At 47.2% G+C, this 19,202-nt stretch overlaps 1 protein-coding gene across 1 annotated transcript in view; it reads left to right on the forward strand.

Moving 5' to 3' along the window:
* Positions 1-5,140: 5,140 nt before the first annotated feature.
* The window catches only part of ASXL2 (ASXL transcriptional regulator 2), a 446,593-nt gene continuing 432,531 nt past the window's right edge, over positions 5,141-19,202 (forward strand). The window contains exon 1 of the mRNA XM_078650022.1: positions 5,141-5,260. Coding sequence (XP_078506148.1) covers positions 5,201-5,260 — 60 coding nt within the window. The 5' untranslated portion in view covers positions 5,141-5,200. The remainder of the gene's footprint in view (positions 5,261-19,202) is intronic.

Raw genomic sequence — 19,202 nt, forward strand, 5'->3', positions numbered from 1 at the left:
CCTTACCCAGGCACCGGAGTCGGCTGCCTCCAGATTCAGGGCATGCATGCAAGAATTGGCTGCGTGGATGGCTAAGAACTGCCTGAAGCTGAATGGTGACAAGACGGAGGTGCTGGTGGTGGGTCGGGCCCCGACTGTGTGGTCATCGGCATGGTGGCCCCAGGACTTGGGGGTGACACCTATGCCCTGTGTGCAGGCAAAAAACCTGGGAGTCTGGTTGGATCCCAGCCTTTCTTTCGACTATCAAACTAGGCAGGTGGCAGGTGCCTGCTTCGGGATTCTGAAGGTCCTGCGAAAAACCTTGGACCTACTACCCGTGGCATCTAGGAAGACTTTGGTCCATGCGCTGGTGATGTCGCGCCTAGATTATGGTAACATTCTTTATCTAGGTGCACCAGCCAAATGCTTGCTCCGTCTGCAGGGAGTGCAGAATGCTGCAGCCCGCCTTATCTTGAGGCACCCGAGAAGGTCATCAGCCAGGGCAGCTCGGGCTGCGCTACACTGGCTCCCGATAAAAGAAAGAGTCACTTTCAAGGCACTCTGCGTCTGCCACCGGATCGTGCAGGGAAAGTCCCCTTTGTATCTGTCTGAACTCCTGTCCCCGTATGTTCCCACACGTCAGCTGAGGTCAGGTGGGATAGGCTTGGTGTGCGTTCCTACTATTAAAAAGGCCACGATGGGTGATCGGTCTTTCCGACTACTGGCGGCTAAACAATGGAATGCCCTCCCGACGGAGCTCCGGATGGAGACTCAGGAGAGATGTTTCAGGAAAAAATTTAAAATGTTTCTCTTTCCCCAATTATAGTTGGGTGAGGGCTCTGGGCTTCTGATTTCTGTCTGACTTTACCGCAGCACGGGGACACACTGGCATTAGTGTAACCAATGCGCTTTACAAATTGACTTATTATTATTATTATTATTATTATATGGAGTAAATGGGTGGATGGATGAGAGAAAGGATGGATGGATGAGTGAAAGAGTGAAAGGGTGGATGGATGAGAGAAAAGATGGATGGATGAGTGAAAGGATGGATGAGTGATAGGGTCAATGGATGGATTCATGAGTGAATGAGTAGATGGATGGGTGGATGGAAGGATGGATGGCTAAGTGAAAGGGGGATGGGGATGGGGAGAGAAAGAGAGGATGGATGGTTGGATGACTGAAAGGGTGAATGGGTGGAAGGATGAGAGACTGGGAGGATGAATGAGTAAGTAAAAGGATGGCTGGATGGCTGAAAGGTTAAATTGTTGGATGGATGAGTGAATGGATGAATGAGTGGAAGAGTGAATGGATGAGTGTGTGGATGGATAGGGTGAAAGGATGAATGCAGGGATGGATGAAGGGATAGATGAGTGGAATAATGGATGGAAGGTTAGATGATGGATAGGTTTGCAAATGGTTGAATAGTGATATGGATGGGCACACAGATGGTAGGACAGAATGAATGGTGAAAGATTGAATGACGGATGAAAGAATTATTACACCTTGTGACCCCCATTATCTCAAGTAACATTTCCTATACATTGACTTTCACATTTATATGAGTCATTGTCTCCATATAATGTGTGTGATGTAACGCACTCTGACACCCTGTCCTACTTACTTGGGATGAGTAGCACTATAAAAGAAATTAAATAAACATGTGAGAGGGTATTTGTGAAGATGAGGGGCACCATTGGAGGGTGGTTGAAAGCCGGACTGGCCAGACCGGTCATCAGGCGTTTCCCTGGGAGGCTAGAAAGGTGGGGTGGGGGCGGCTTTGTTACCACAAAAAGACCTTCACATTTACTCAACGCTGCGCGCATACTGAAAACCCATGAAGTACAAGTGTCTCAACCTAATATAAACTTATTTTCACTTGTACTTAAGTGGTTGTCTATTTACTTATATACTATTGCCCAACCTCCTCTGATGTGTCTGTAAAACTTATTTTGTCCTGAATTTTGACCTCCTGTCCTGAATTTTTGTCCTGCATTTTAAAACCTTTGTCCTGAATTTTTGCACTCACTGTCCTGAATTTGCACCCATGCCAGTTGGTCACTCTACCAGCGTACCAGGATTGGCCCAAGGGCCACACAACTTCTATCCTCCAGCAAACCCTTCAAACCAGTGTTATCATTCTTGTTCTCTATCTTACTATTCTTTTCTTTCCTCTTGCAGGTCTTTTTATTTATCTTTTGTGTGATCAATTATTTTTACCAAAATGTAATACAAATGAATTGACATGAGTAGGTTCTTATATATCTGTTCTTATTAAGGTTTATCTATCCATACTAATATAATAAAGAGAAAGCCCAAACCTTTGAGGCGGGTAATCTCAGGAACCATAGCACAAATCACAACACCCAATACAGCGTTGGAAAGGGCAGTTGCAGCAGAAGGACATAGGCTATGCAGATGCCCACCATATACATTTAAAAGGTAAAAGAACCGTGCCAGCAAAGTAGTCCCTTGTGGGCGTGTCTGCGTTGTGCTGTGGGCGTGACAAATGCTGTGGGCGTGACAAACGCTGGGGGCGTGTGGTACGTTCCGCCCTTCATGCCATGTCTCATATCGTGTGCTGTGGGCGTGTGCTGGGGGCGTGGGCGGGAGGCGGGATTACGGAAAAAAAAGCGAGCGTTGTGCCCAATATTTCATTGTTTTTTCTTCCCAGGTTCTGTACATTCCAGCTCCGGGTGTCCACCCTGCTCCCTTTAAATACCCCTGCACCCATAATCATAACCCACCCTTACTCCTTAAAATACCCCAGCACCCTTAAACACTAACCCATCTTAACCCTATAAATGTACCCTGTACCCCAAAACCCAAACCTATCCCTAAACCCTAAAAATATCCCTGTACCCCAAAACCCAAACCTAGCCCTGAACCCTATAAATACCCCTGTACCTCAAAACCCAAACCTACCCCTGAACCCTAAAAATACCCCTGTACCCCAAAACCCAAACTTACCCCTGAACCCTAAAAATACCCCTGTACCCCAAAACCCAAACCTAGCCCTGAACCCTATAAATATACCCTGTACCCCAAAACCCAAACCTATCCCTAAACCCTAAAAATATCCCTGTACCCCAAAACCCAAACCTAGCCCTGAACCCTATAAATACCCCTGTACCTCAAAACCCAAACCTACCCCTGAACCCTAAAAATACCCCTGTACCCCAAAACCCAAACTTACCCGTGAACCCTAAAAATACCCCTGTACCCCAAAACCCAAACCTAGCCCTGAAACTTTAAAATACCCCTGTACCCCAAACCTACCCCTGAACCCTAAAAATACCCCTATACCCCAAAACCCAAACCTAGCCCTGAACCCTAAAAATACCCCTGTACCCCAAAACCCATACCTATCCCTAAACCCTAAAACTACCCCTGTACCCCATAACCCAAAACTATATCTGAACCCTTAAAATACCCAAACACCCCAAAACATATACCTCAGTACCCCAAAACATATACCCATACTTACCTTATCCAAACATTTAAAAAAAACATGCTTTTACCATTCATGCATTTACAACGAATTTAGTTGTAAATGTGTGCATGGTCAAAGCATTTAAAATGTAATGCCAAGCGTTATAATGGCATTGCGGAGTCATGGTACTTTCATAATGAAAGTGTGCGGAGTGATGGTATGCGGAAAGAAAGTTGCGGAATAATGGGTGTTTACCCTCCCCCGGTAAGTACATTGGTGGCACGGCGGCCCACATCTCCAACAACATACTTATATTTTTTCACCACCGATTTGAAAAATGCACAGGTCTCTCTCATTGATGTCCAGCACCGACATACACTTTTAGACACACCTCCCGCCACAAGTTCTAGAATTGTGAACTTTAGAGCTGGGGAGCTACGTTCGAATCTCGGCATCAGCTCAACATACTGTGATTGCAGGCAATTCGCTTTGTCTACCCGTGCCTACCACAAATGAATGTGTTCTTCTGTAATGTAAATTGTGCTCATGCCATGTTGTTGAGTTCGCGCTAAATAATATTGCAAGGAAAAATAAAGTAGGGAATCACGAGTTCACACACTACTGAACGCGCACTCTTAAGTGCATCAGCAGTGCACTGTGAATCGGAGCGTTTCACAGGCCTGTCACAGATAAGAAATGCTATCAGAACGAAATCCTACAAAACAATATACTACTGGCCGGCAGCAATTCATACCTGGACAACGTCGGGACGGGCTGCTAGTTATTTATAATATTGGTCATATTTATTCTTTTTTATTAATTATTTATTGTTCAAGATGGTTTTTATGTATTGCATGCTGTAGTAGCTTATTTATACTCTCCTAATTTAATGAAATTTTTGAACAAAAAAAAAAACCTGTGATATCCATGTATTAACACAATTAAGTCCTGCTAAGTCTTGTTTATTCCATTCCAGAAAATGACTAAAAGTCCCAAAATTCAAAGAAAAAACCCCGGACTGGAGTGCTATGTTGGCAGTTAATAGATTGTGAAAATTACGGTACTTTACAACGTAGTGTTTGACACAGCCGTGTGTTACTGATTAAATTCGCTGAACAAAATTAGTTCAGAACGACCCTCTATGTTGTGAACACCTCTCGCCAAACTGCACTACTTTAGACGCGCACTGACACGAGACGGCGTGACCTGTCGGGTGACACGTCCTGCCCTGGCTGCGTGAGTTCACTTCACTGAACCTGCTGCCCGTATCGCTCCGCCCTCGCCGCTCCTCTGTGGCGCTGCTGTTTGACAGACAGCTGGTACAGTACGTGATGTCACGCGGGTCACGTCGCCTGACCCCGCGCGAGCCGCAACGGCCACGGCTTGACGCTAGAGGGCGGCCTCCTGACGCCTGGGGTGACGGCGCACGCCGCCGCCACGCGCCAGCAGGGGATGTAGACGGTACTTTCATGATGGCGCCGGCGCGTGGAGGCAGCGGCCGTTAGAGGGCTGGACCCTGCTGCCATGCTGGGACGGGGGCGCTAATAGGCAGGGAGAGTAAACACCGGGCACAGGGAGGGGGCGCACCGCGCCCTCGGGACGCGTTCCCGGCCTCGTGCTGCCCTCCCCTCTGCCCCTCGTAAGATGGCGGCCGGGCGGCGCCAGTGCACGGTGCGGGCGCAGTCTGTGTACAGTAGGGGCCGTGGGGGAGGGAAAAGGGCGGGGCCAGCGGGGCATCCGGCAGAAGCAGCGGGGGAGCTGTGCTGACAGCCCGAGCCCGCCGGAGACATGAGGGACAAGGGCAGCCGCAGGAAAAAGGGCAGGACCTGGGCACAGGCCGCCAGGACGGTAAGGGGCTGCAGCGGGGTGCACCTGCGAGTGCTGCCGGCTGGGGGGAAGAGTATCTAGGTTGCTGTCAGAGAGAGCTCTCGGCTCTGCAGCCAGCTGGAGAGAGAGGAAGCGCTCCTGGGCGCTGTCAACAGGTGGGAGGGGCCAGACACGGGCCTGTCAACAAGTTGTAGGAGCAGCTGGGGGTTCTGAAAGTAGGAGTCAGAGGTGCCGCCAGCAGAGTAGATAGAACACCAAGGATGCTTATATCTGATTTGAACATTTACTGAAAAGTGCTGCCAGCAGGTAGAAACAGACGCCCAAAGTCCTTCCACTGTTCGTACGGGCAGACCACGGGATCTGACAACAAGTGCTGGAGTTAACTCGGCGGTGTTTTACCAGCATGAGCCGCCAGGGTTGCCACGACAGGTGTTAGGGGGTTTCCCAAGGATCCTGTCAGCAGATGGAAAGAGGCAATCGTGGTTGTGTAGTGGTCCTTCATGTGATGTCACTGCAGGATTGGGGGAGCACAGAGACGTGCTGACACCAGGATTTGGGGAGGGGGGAGCTGCCATGAGGTGGCAGGCTGGTGTGGTGTAAGTCACAGAGTGGAGTAAGCAACCAACAGTGATGCCAGCAGGAGAAAGAATACCCTAGAGTGCAGTGAACAGGTGTGTGGGAGCTTTTTGTGCTGCATATAGCAGGTGTGTGTGGATCTCCCATTGGTGCTGACACTATGCACCTACGGTTGCTGCCAGCAGTAACATTGGACATGCAGAGGTGTCACCAGCAGGGAAATAAGAGTTGCTTCAAGCAGAAGAATGGGAAGCTCCAAGAGCCACAGCTAGTGGTCAGTGAGGATTGCTGTCAAACAATCAATCAGAGATTTGTAGACCATACTAATCACCCTGAAGGGTCTCCAGGCGCTTGCGTGTGGTTGAGCTACTGGACAGCCCCAGGTCTTGAGTCTACTTCTGAAATCGGCTAGGGGGTTAAGGGGGGGTATATGTTTTGAGGTAGGGAGGTCGTTCCAGGCTTTGGCTGTGAGGTGGGAGGAAGAGCATCTGAAGGATGCGGTGGGCGGTGGCAAGGGCCAGTGCGGCAGACTGCAAGTGTCTGGTGGGATGGTGGAAGGTTGGGCGGTTGTTCAGGTAGTCTGGGCCCGTGTTGTGGAGGGCTTTGTAGCTGTGCGTGAGCAGCTTAAAGTGGCATCTCTTAATGCACTCATGTTTGTTTCCAACATGACAGCTAGGCACCATATATGAGAGTGTCTCTTGAAGGTACTGCTGTCAAGGAGGTGGTGACCATGTAGCCCTGATGGCATTACAGATGTGGTGCACAGCTCCTGTGAGCAAGAGATGTGTGTATCCACAAGTAGTGTTCAGAGGGAAGGGGGCATCTGATAAGGGTAACATGGAAGAGTGATGTTTCCACTAACATGGAGGATAGAGTGACAGGATACTTGAGAGATACTGCAAACAAGGGCACAAGATGTGTTGTGGCCGTAAGTTTTATGTAAATTCAGGAATGTTGGGAGGGAGGGAGTGACTGATGAAACTCCCTGACGGAGTTCCCTGTAATTTTTTTCTCTTGAAGGCGTGGATGTTGTTGAGGGTTAACATTTCTGGTAAGGTTTCAGTGATGCTCCAGAGTCCGGAAATGGGCCATGTTCGGTGAAGGCAACATGGCTGGTCTTCCACCGACAGATGAGTCTGGATGCACTGAGGTGATTGGGTGCTAAACGTTTTGAATTTGTGCTAGAGACGTTGCTAAACTAGAGAGAGTAATGGACTGTTACAGTGCTGCTATGAAGGATTTTAAACTCTGTCCGGAAATATGCTTTAATGTAGGATGTACGTCCACTGGGAGTACTGGAATCCTTGAGGTGGGTGGAGGAATGGGCTTGCTGGGAGAAAAGGTGGAATTTGTGTTGCTTGAGATACTATTTGGAACTTGAGATTGCTAGATATTATTCTGGTTTTGTCATGAAGAATGTTGGGCACTTTGAGCTGTGATAAGAGGGGGCTTAGTAGACTTCAGCCACCAGGAAATGTGAAGGCATGGTAAGAATTGTTGTGCTTGTTGGATTCATAGAGGTGCTTCCAGCCAGTGATGTTAGATGATGTAATCTGGGATGTTCTGCAGAATTTTCTGCTAGGTGACCATTCTGTAAATGCTGCTTAAGTGGGAGTGGTGGCTTTCCCGAAAGACTGGGGGATTAGTACTAGGCTCATAAAGATGCTCATTTGAGAGGTGTGATTGTTGGTTTCCTAAGGTGTTACCAGAGAATGGCGAGTGCTAGAGAACGGAGTATAAGGCAGGCCTCTTAACTGAAAAATCTGTATTCTTGAAGATGCCTCCATGGCTAGAACAACACAATATTATACAACTACCTAGGATTGCATCAGCAAATGAGTCCCCATACAAGAATGTGCCAAATGTTGCCCCCTCTAGTGCATCAAGGAGGACCGTCACCCAGGCCCTCGTCACCAGCCGACTGGACTACGGCAACGCCCTCTACGCCGGTACCACCGCCAAGCTCCAGAAGAGACTCCAGCGGATCCAGAACGCCTCAGCCAGACTCATCCTCGACATCCCACGAACCAGTCACATCTCCGGACATCTCAGAGACCTTCACTGGCTCCCCGTCAGCAAAAGAATCACCTTCCGCCTCCTCACCCACGCACACAAAGCCCTACACGACCAAGGCCCGAGCTACCTCAACAGCCGAGTCAACTTCTACGCTCCCAAACGCCACCTTCGATCAGCCAACCACGCCCTCGCCGCCGTCCCCCGCATCCGAAGAGCGACTACAGGAGGAAGGTCCTTCTCCTACCTGGCTGCCAAGACCTGGAACTCCCTCCCGACCGACCTGCGCCTGACCCAAGACCACCTCTCCTTCAGGAGGAAGCTGAAGACCTGGCTGTTCGAGCAGTAGCGGCACCCCCCCCCCCCCAGCGCCTTGAGACCCTACGGGTATGTAGCGCGCTTTACAAGTGTCATTGATTGATTGATTGATTGATTGATTGAACATGGCCTGTGCTAGATTTCTGGAGTGGCGGGGGAAGTTGATATCAGGTTTTGTCCTAGCGTCTTGGCCCATGTGATGTTGAGAATTGCTGAATCGCTCCAAAAGACATCTTTGGAAAACTTAGCAGAACTTTCCGGCCCTTACCCCATTGGATCTTTGAACGTTTGAATTATTTTGCACTTTGCATTAACACATTGAACTCAGTTTCTTGAAATCCTGCAATTTTGTTCTCTTTGGTGGGTTTTGACCCTTGTGTTGTGTGGTGAGCCTCTCTGGTGTACAATGTGTTTGTAATCTATTCAGCCTTCCCTCTACTGTCACCTAGAGGGAGTGAAAAACCATTGCCACTGACCCTAGAGACAGGGTCCAATAGAGTCCCAAAAAATACAAGCCTGAAGTCCACAATATGTCCATCCCTTCTTGCATGGTTCCCTCTTCTCAGAGGTTGTCCCTTGTGCAGGGCTTTAAAAGTCAAAAGTCCTAGAGGGGTAGCATCTATGTTCAATCCAGAGATGTCACTTCAAAACACCACCCCTGACAGAAATCTGTCTTCCGGGTGCAGCCCACATGCTTTTCCACCACCTGAACAGTATCATAAGATTTTTGCTAGATGTCAAAATCAAGTTTTGGTCTGCAAGACCTCTCACTTGGGTCTTAGCTCTGCTCTTAATTGATATTTTAAAGCAGTTGTTTTCTCTTCCAGATTTCAAAGGGAGCCCTTGAGGTAGCTGTTAGCAGAGTTCTTCTGTCTTCCTAATGTCAAATTTGAGAAGTGCATTGCAGGCTGGTCAATGAGATGGTGGTTAACAAGGCCAAGCAGACTTCGCCAACTCCTTTCCTCTGTCAGGAGAAGGCTAACCCCCCCTCTCCCCCCCCAAACAAAATATGCTTATTATCTGGGCAGAGCTTTGATCTACGTGCTGGCCAGCAGAGTAATTAACTTGACACAGCAAGGTAGTTCAAAGCCCAAATCTCAGTAAAGCCTGGATCAAGAATCTATTGCAATAACCAAAGTACTTGAAGGAGCACAAATGTGGCTAAATCAATATTGTATTTGTGCATGTTTTCAAACATAGGGAATATTATCTCTGTATGTTGAGCCAATGTGGAGTCAATATTTTGAAGCTTCTTTCGAATAGTGTGAGTACAATAAAGCATCACATTCTTACAGTAATGTACTGTTGACCCAGTCTAGTCAACATGAAATTGGGAGATTTCTTCTTGGATGCCAAATTAAATTGGAAGACCTGTGAGACCATCATTAATTTATTCAAGGTCTGCGATGGGCTACAGATGCTTAGATACCAGCCTGAGATACAGTGTAGTCCTAGTTGTTAAGCGTGCTCATATGTGTGTGCATACCAGTTCGTGTGCATCCAGGACATTTATCCTAGATGCACAGCAGCAGGCCTTATTTTTACAATAGTTACTTTTTACAAATAGTTTACAATGGATGAAACTCAGTTAATGAAACTCACGATGGAGGTCCAAATACCAGAGGTCCAGAATCAAAAAATAGAAGGGGCAGAACCCCTTTCACATATTTTTACTTGCGCATTTATGTTAAGTTTGTGTCAGCACATTTTGACAAACTCGTTGATTCCGTTGTGCTGCCAGTTTGACGACAATAGTCCAGTCCAGCACTGTAGAGATGCTTTACATTTCCTAATTCTGTCCACCCTGTCTCATCTTATGGTTGAAGACACTTCCCTTCTCTTGATTGGTTCACCAGGACATTTCTTGGAAAACTTAGGGTTTGTTTTCATGATTGGAAAACAGGCATCATTTATTTTCCTTTTCCCTCACAAAGAAAAATATTTTTGGAGACAAGGCCCCATGTGTTGCTTCCTTTGGTCTATTCAGTGGAAGGATACCAAACTGTATTGACTTCATTATTTATTTCATTATTTATTTTTTACTGGGATTGTGGTGACAGACTATTGTAAAGACATTGCAGGCAGAAATTCTGGGTTCATTTCCTTTGGTAATAGATATAAACTTAGAATATCGGGAAACATATCAAACAATATTTTTTAATTCTTTGAATGGGTGGCAGACCTCTCATGCTTCACTTGGTAAATTGAATAGGCAATGCCAGTTTGCTGAATTTTTTGCAGTGTTTACAAAAAGGTGAAATTTCCTGTTACTGTCACTCATGCCCATGGCAAAATTCATCCCGATTGTGGCTACATAATGCAGGTATTTGTTTCTAAGGGCATGAGAGTGCCTACATCCCAAAAGTGGCCATAATGCAGGTAGTTGTCATAAAAAGGAATCCAAGATGAAATGGTGGTTTAGGGATGTGGCCTTTAGTGGCAAATCCGACTCCATGGTAAGTCAAAGCAATATATTTTCATAATCTGCACACCCTGAACAATCATTTGATGTCCGACGCCCTACTGGTCAGCCAGAAGCGCCTACCACCCACCAGTAGTTTCCTAAAGTTGTTCACATCAGCATGTACATGCTGTACTGGGCTTTCCCCTAAGCACACTATGCTTAAAAAATATGTTTTTTTATTAAAGCAAGGGAGATCAACATTGTTCATAAATAATTAACAAACATCGCAATGCGGGTTCACATATAGGAGTTCATATCATAGATGTTAAAAAACATAAAAACATGTTGATATATCTAGAACAGTAATTAAGGACTATATAAGTATACAAATGTATAGAAAGTCACATTATATGACATCAGTTTTAGATCATTGTATGCCAAACAGCATTAAACTTCAACAGTGATTGTGTCCCTCTGGTTTTAGCCAAAGCTTTTTCTCTCTCAAAAATCTCCGCCACAGTAGCCCACCATTCTGCTAAACGACTAAGTTTTAAGGAGATCCAGGCCCTTGAAATGGCTAGCCTTGCAGTAACTAAAATAATAGCAATCAGTGTTCGTCGCGCTTGTTTTGGTCAGCCTTATTCCCCAACATACTCTCTTGTGTAGTAGGTGCCAGATCCAAGCCAAGGCAAACTTTACAGACTTGTCTAATTCCCTGCGAGAATGTCAACAGTAATGGACATGTAGAGAACATATGCACAATATTTCCAGCGTACACTCCGCATTTTGGACAATTAATCTTATTGCTAAAATATCGTTAACCTAGTGCTCCCCAGCTAGCTATTTTTTCCGGGGTGTAGTATAGCATGTATATAGTCCGGAACTGCTGGAGCTTTAAGTTAATTGAACGTACAGCCTCTTTTAGCGTTTTAAGTGCATCGGTTACCACTGTAGGGGAAACCTCTGTTTCCAACACGCTGCTCAATTTTGAGGCTAACTGTAAACATGGATACATTCTATCCTAACATAGGTATTGGTATGAGATGTGGATTGCATGCTTAAAAGGTATCTCTTGTAAACATGTCAATATGTCCTTTGTCGCTACAGATTTAACCCCATGTGATAAAGAAGTCTCTAAGTTGTAAATACTTATAGTAGTATGGGTGTGCAAACATATTTTGTAAGCTTTAAAACGTTTTAAAGCCATTAAAGTCATAAAGGTGTCCGAGTTTTTCGGTTCCAATCATAGCCCACCCCTTTGAGACACTCATCAAAAATCCCAGGTAATAATGGATTATCCCACAGGGGGAACCTGTCATGATATATTGGAAGGGGTTATCTAGCACGAATTTCCCACCAAATATTAACTATATCCCAGAGTGTCTTGAAGCGAACTCGCTTAAAGTAGTTCGGGTAGTGAGTCCGATAGAGAAACCTACGGCTATCATGGCATCATATCTGATGGCTAAAGTCTTGACCCTCTCTAGAAAGAAGGCTGTGCAAGCGGCCCATAAAAGCCGCCCAGTAATATAGTTTGAAATCGGGAAGCTGGAGGCCCCATTGGCTGTGCAGGTATTTTATCAATTTAATAGCGCAAAGTGCTCGCTTATACCCCCAAATGAAACTACTTATTGCACCTAACTTTTAATAAAACAATTAGTAACTCTAAAGGGAATTGAACAAAATAAATATAAAAATTTAGGGAGTATCGCCATCTTTATAATATTACATCTTAAATTATGCTTGTAGGTAATTTATGCTAGTTTCTTAACTTCTTACATCTTGAAGCAAAGTATCATAATTCAACCTTAGTATGTGTTTAATCTGTAATGTGACACAAATTCCGAAGTAAGTCGCTTCAGAACATACCCCAGCTTTAGGCCTATCTGGTTTAAAATTCAAAAGCACCTGTTTTACTAGTATTTAATTTATACCCGGAAAAAGAACCAAAAAGTTCTGCTTCACTCGGAATCCTTTCTAAAGTAGCAGCCGTTGTGAAGATGGCAATATTATCCGCATAAGCATTAACTTTCAGATCATTAATTTCCGACCGTAAGGATGGAATATCTTCATTGGCAAGTAATATCCGTAAAAAAGGCTCAATATAAAGTGCAAATAAAAGTGGGGAGAGAGAACAACCCTGACTGGTGCCTCGTGGGTATATAAAATGTTGTAGATTGAGTACCTGCATAGCTCAGTTTAGCCGGTGGCATGCGCTATAAAGCTTGTATCATGTATGTAGTCGGCCCGTCACTCCAAATGATGTAAGAGTAGGCCATAGACAGGTCCAAAGCCTTTTCCGTGTCTAAAAGTATCATGGCTAAATTACTACCTGATTGTTTAGCGTAAATAAAAGCCTTAATAGCTATATTAGCGTGTGCTGTAGTACCTCAACCTATTATAAATCCATGTTGCTGGCTTGAAACTAATCCTGGCATCAGAGGGGCCAGACGATTAACCAAAACCTTAGCGTATATTTTCACATCAGCATTAATAAGAGATATCTGATGATACGAACTGCATTCTTCAGGCGATCTACCTTTAAAAAAAAAAAATACAATATTAGTTGTATCCCAGGTTAATAGTGCTATCCCAGTATCGCCGATCTCTTGCATAACCTTGGCTAATAATGGTACTGATATTTCTAAATACTTTATAAAACTCACTAGGGATTGAATCATCCCCCGATGCATTGCCTGAGGGTAATGAAGACCGGGCCACAAAAATTTCCTCCAGTAAAACATCCGCAGACAAGTGGATAGTAGCTTCTTGTAAGCACAGGAGCATGGCCTTCTCTAGATACTTATAAAGCTTCTCTATATGTATTGGATCAGATTGAGCATAAAGAGATTAATAGAATACTATAAATTGTTTGAGTATCATATGAGGTTCAGTATAAAGCATGCTATCCGCACCCTTAACAGTCTTTATTCATTTTTGGTTTTCGTTTGACCAAATGGTATGCAAGTATTTTTCCCACCTGGTTACCATATTCATATTGAGCAGAGCGATTTTCTTATAACAAGCTGCTACCCTCTCCTTTAGTATCCCCCAAAGTGTTGCCCGTGCATCGACAAGCTCTATATATAACTGTATTTGTCTGGGATCATTTTGTCTAATAGCTGCAGCATGGCGTGTTTCTAAATTAGTGAGCTTTAAACAAGTGGTTTAAAAAGTGGTATCTCTAGTTTTATTCAATTGTAGTATACATTGGTGTGTGATACCCCTGATATATGCCTTTACCGAATCCCAAACAATAATAGAAGTGATTGAATTAAGATTAAACTGAATAAAATATACTTTTTGTTTGTCAGTAAGTACCGTGGAAAGGAGAAGGACCGCCTAGATTTACTTGCCAACTGTATTATTTGAATTTGGAATTTTTAGGGATTTATAAAGCGCACATTCACTGTACAGTTTCTTGGCGCTGGGGGGGATAGGATGAAAGTAAAAAGGGTGCAGGATTAAGAGCTAAAAGCTTGCTGGAATAGGAAAGTTTTAAGGGTTTTGCGAAATTCCATGTAGGAAGGGGATTGTCTGACTGAAAGCGGGAGGGTATTCCAAAAGGTGGGTGCCAGAACCGAGAATTTCAGACCACCTGACCTTGATTTCTTAAACCGGGGAATGGTTAATAGAAGTTTGGAAGATGAACGAAGGTCTCTGGATGGGCAGTAATTAGTAATAGTCGAATTGATAAAGGCAGGGGCAGTGCCCGCCCTAGCCTGAAAAGTGAGTCACCCTAGTTTAACAAGCATTTACAATGCAATGGTTTCGCCTTTGGAAAAGTTAGAGCTATTGGCATTGTAAATGACAAAATGTGTATTTATGTGTTGGTTTTGAAAACAGATAAATAAATGGCATTGTCATTTACATTGCCATTAGCTTAATCTCTGCAGTCACTCTGCACTCCCTAGCACTCTGCACTCCCTAGCACTCTGCACTCCCTAGTCACTCTGCACTCCCTAGCACTCCCTAGTCACTCTGCACTCCCTCGCACTCCCTCGCACTCTGCACTCCCTCGCACTCCCTCGCACTCTGCACTCCCTTGCACTCCCTAGTCACTCTGCACTCCCTAGTCACTCTGCACTCCCTAGCACTCCCTAGTCACTCTGCACTCCCTAGCACTCCCTAGTCACTCTGCACTCCCTAGCACTCTGCAGTCACTCTGCACTCTCTAGCACTCCCTAGTCACTCTGCACTCCCTAGCACTCTGCAATCACTCTGCAATCATTTACAATGGCAATAGCAGAGCATTGATATGCGCGTGCTCACACTGTTCACTTCTCACTAGTGGAGAAGTTACGGCATGAGGACATGCCAGGTGAGCGGTGTAGGGGAAGGGGAATCCTTTAAAGAGAGTAATTTTCTCTCTGGATTTCCCTTCTCTTTTTGAAACGAAGGAGCAGCAACATTGTCTTGGTCATGGTCTTGTGTCACCAGGGCTTTAAGTCAAAGCTTTTCCAATATTATATGCAACCCATAGTTGCTGCTTATTTATCTTATGCAACTAACGACTATTGACAAAGTCAATAGTCTCGACTTGTTGTAGATATGTTACTTTTATATATATCTGGATGTAATGACAGAAACAGCAAAATACAGGCCGAGCGGCACACTATACTATTAAGCACAGACTTTTAGTTTACATGTTTTTAAGCCACGTCCTTAATTATATTGGTCATGCCCTTTGGAGAGACCCCCAGTTTTTTTCATCCCACTAAAGGCCCAGCCTACTTCTTGCCCCCACCCCCAGAGAAGGCTATTTCTCTGCTCTGATTACTTCATCCAACAGTCACACGCTGCTGCACTCATGCCCATACCTGCACACTCCTCCGGGTTCTTCTTCTCAGTGTGACCACTCGCTGGTATGATCTGTGATCGGGCGGAGCGGCCTCTGATGGGAGGGTCCTGCTTCTTACACAACCCGAAAGTGAAGTCCAGCAAAACCCTCCACAACGGCCACAAACCTGTCTGTAGGTGGCATTCTGATCACCACAGCAACGGGGCTGCTGGCGTCTGAGGTCACGGAGCTAGAGAACACAGCAGGGCAGAGATGTCACGACCACTGAGGTCACGGCCAGCCCGTTGAAGATCAAACCGCGCAGTCGAGTTGGCCAGCTGTGACGGGAATGGGGCAAGGGAGAAAGCCTGGACAGAGAGAGGCAAAGAGAGGGAAGGCACAGCGAGGGAGAGGCGCAGAGAGGCACGGAGAGAGGGAGAGGCACAGAGAGGCACGGAGAGGGAGAGAAACAGTGAAGAGGGCCGGGGAGGAAGAAACAGACGAGGGGGCAGAGGAAGAAAGGACAGCAAGGAGGGGAGAGAACGGGAAAGGCAGAGAAAGTAGGCATTTATGGGTCATTAAATTCAAAGGGGAGACTGGAGGAAACTCAGACAACACTGGATTTAAAGAAAGAGAGGGACGTGAGGTGGAGTGGAAAGAGAGAAAGAGGCAGAGGGTGCACAGGGGACAGTTTGGAGAGGCAGATAAAAGAGTCAGGGAGAGGCAGAGAGCAGGGCGAGACCGAGAAAGCGAGAGGCAGTAAACAGGCAGTGAGAGAGGAAAACGAGGGGTGCCTGCGGGGGGGGGGGGGGCACAGAGAGTAGAGGGGGAGAGGGCAGTGAAGAGGGTACGAGTGAGGCATGAGGAGGGAGAGGCACGTTACGGAGGGTGACAGGCAGGGAGACGGGGAGCAGAGAAACGAGGGCGAGGCACAGAAAAGAGAAGCGTGCAAAGCAGGGAGAGAGAGAAAGGGGCAAAGTGAGACAGCAACATCGGGAGGGCAATGGAATGGATGAGGGAAGGAAAGAACCGGCGAGAAAAACACACTGGTGAGAGAAATGTGGAGGGGGTCGAATGATGGAGGAAGAGAGAAGCAAAGAGAAGAATAAGAGACACACACCACACACACCAGCAGTCTATTGAGACTGCGGACACACAGCCTGCTGCAGAGGGCCCCGGGGCCCCACTCAGAATGCGCGGGAGGTGTCTGCAGTCTCAGCTGAGATGACACCATAAGGGACACACACACACCAGCAGTCTATTGAGACTGGGGACACACCGCCTGAATGATATGCTTAGTAAGTCAATGCAGGCACCCTACGCACCCCTCGGCACCCCGGAGGCAGCGACCTCCTTAGATACCTTTTCAAAGTAGCAGAAAGTAAAGTGGATTTTGTTTGTGCAGCAGTTTCCATGCCATAGCAAAGTCATACAATTGACATACAGGCTTAACTTTAATTGAGTGTTGGACAAAGGACGCAAGTGCTTAAAAACTGATAGATGGGCTTTATGGACAACTGTCAAAAAGAGTTCCTATTTTGTGATGCTAAATCAAAGGATTACGTGGAGATTTTTTGGGGGAACGAATCTCAGACTCGGGAGCTTAATGTTGGCTCAATTCAAAAAGCACATTTGGGCATACACTTAAAAGCTTGACAGAAACAAACTTACCAAACATGGCACTCACAGATCCTGCCATCAGTAGCTCTTGGGTGGTGTTGTACATTTCGACATCAATCAACCCTTTGCGGATGGTCTCGCTGACTTTGGCTCCCAAAAGGACTGAGCCCACCGTCTCAAAGATGGATGCCGGAACACAACTCCGCTCCTGCCGTCTCTTCCCCCGGGGCTCCCTCAGCACACGGGAGCCCCGCACCATCCAGCACTTCTCCTCCGGGGCTCCATGCGTCTCCGGGCGGGGGCGGGACTTCCGGCCTTCTCTCCCACGCACCATGCCAACGGTGCTTCACCCTAACCCCCGTTTCCCCTCCCTTGCCCCACAGGACTCTGCTGACTTGCCTGACGCCGCCGCACCTGAGCCCTTCGAAGCATTCTTGAAGGGAGAGGACACGGACGGCGTGAGGGGGCGGGAGGGGACACGGACGGCGTGAGGGGGCGGGAGGGGGCGGGAGGGGACACGGACGGCGGGAGGGGGCGGGAGGGGGCGGGAAACGTGCACAGGACAGCGAGGGGGGGGGCGGAAAGGCACACGGAGGGGGCGGGAATGGACAGCGCATCTGAAATACGGCGGGAGGGGGCGGGAGGGGGCGGGAGGGGACACGGACGGCGGGAGGGGGTGGGAAACGTGCACAGGACAGCGAGGGGGGGGCGGAAAGGCACACGGAGGGGGCGGGAATGGACAGCGCATCTGAAATCACTTTTAGTGAAAGGGGAGGGAACGGGAAAAAACGTAACTCCGCCCAGGGAAAAAATCTCAGGAACGCCCCCGAATCTGGTCCGGCCTTGACGGACAGATCCGGCACTCAATGGCTAGCCTCCATTTATGGAGCTAGCCAATGAGAGCCGGGGGACGTTCCAGAAGTCCTTATAGTCAACAAAGGATTTCACCTGCGCTGAAAAGCTGCGCAGAGCGCAGCCTTTCGGCAGGCGAAACCCAAAAAGGGCCCGTTGTTTAATAGGGAGCCAATGGAGGGAGAAGAGGAGCGGGGAAGAGTGATGAAATTTGGGTAGGCCATATACCAAACGGGCTGCCTGGTTCTGCACAAGCTGGAGACGTTGGAGTGCGTAGGCAGGAGCACCGTTGTAAATGATGTTACCGTAGTCAATTTTGGACATGACCATAGCCATTAAGATAAGCTTAAGTGCAGAGGGGGAAAAAAAACGGGAAATTTTCCTTATAATACGCAAGGTAAAAAAACAGGAGGAAACAACAGAACTAATGTGGGAGTGAAGTGTGAGGTGGTGATTGAGTGTGATTCCAAGAGTCTTAACAGAATCCAAAGGGATGGGGGGAGGACCAAGGGAAAGGGGCCAAAAAGGAGACCAAGGGTTGCCGCTGCCTCCAGTCAGGACAAGCTCCGTTTTATCCGGGTTGAGTTTGAGATGGTTCGCATTCATCCAATCCCGGATAAACAGCATGACGGACTGGAAGCTGGCGATATCAGGTGTTGGAGAGGAAAAATTAAAAATGAGTTGGAGGTCATCAGCATAATTGTAGACTGTGACCTCCATTTGTTGTAGTGCGTAAATAAGGGGAAAAATATAAAGATTAAACAAAAGAGGGGAAAGAGAGGATCCCTGGGGGACACCGCATTGCACTCTGCGAGGCGGGGCGGAAAATTCAGCCAGGTGGACGGCCTGGGTGCGATCAGACAGGAAAGAGCCCAGCCAGGTCAGTATTGGTCCCTCTATGCCCGCCGCCCTGACACGGGAAAGAAGAATGTCATGATCAACCGTGTCAAAAGCGGCGGACAAATCTAGAAGGACCAAAGCCTGGGGGGAGTTGGTGTCAAGTCCCTGTCTGAGTTGGTCCATGACCGAGGTGACTACCTTCTCGGTGGAGTGACGGGGCCGGAAGCCCGCCTGGCAGGGTGCAAGGTAGCTGGAGGCCTCAATAAAGGAGCTGAGTGTCTGAGTGACATGAGACTCGGCTACTTTTGCCAGGTACGGGAGAAGGGATATGGGGCGATAGTTTGCCGGGGAGGCAGGGTCCGCTCCGGGTTTTTTTAGTATGGGAATAATAGTTGCGGTTTTGAAAGATGTAGGAACATGGCCATCCGTGAAAGAATCATTCAAAAGAGTGAGGGCAGGATAGGGGCAGTCGGAAAAAATCTGGCAAAGAATACGAGCCGGACAGATGTCGGCAGGAGAGCCAGACTTGACACGCATAAGTAGGGGAAGTAGGGAGTCTT

This window comes from Lissotriton helveticus, chromosome 6 (assembly GCF_964261635.1).
Source record: "Lissotriton helveticus chromosome 6, aLisHel1.1, whole genome shotgun sequence".
NCBI classification, from domain to species: Eukaryota; Metazoa; Chordata; class Amphibia; order Caudata; family Salamandridae; genus Lissotriton; species Lissotriton helveticus.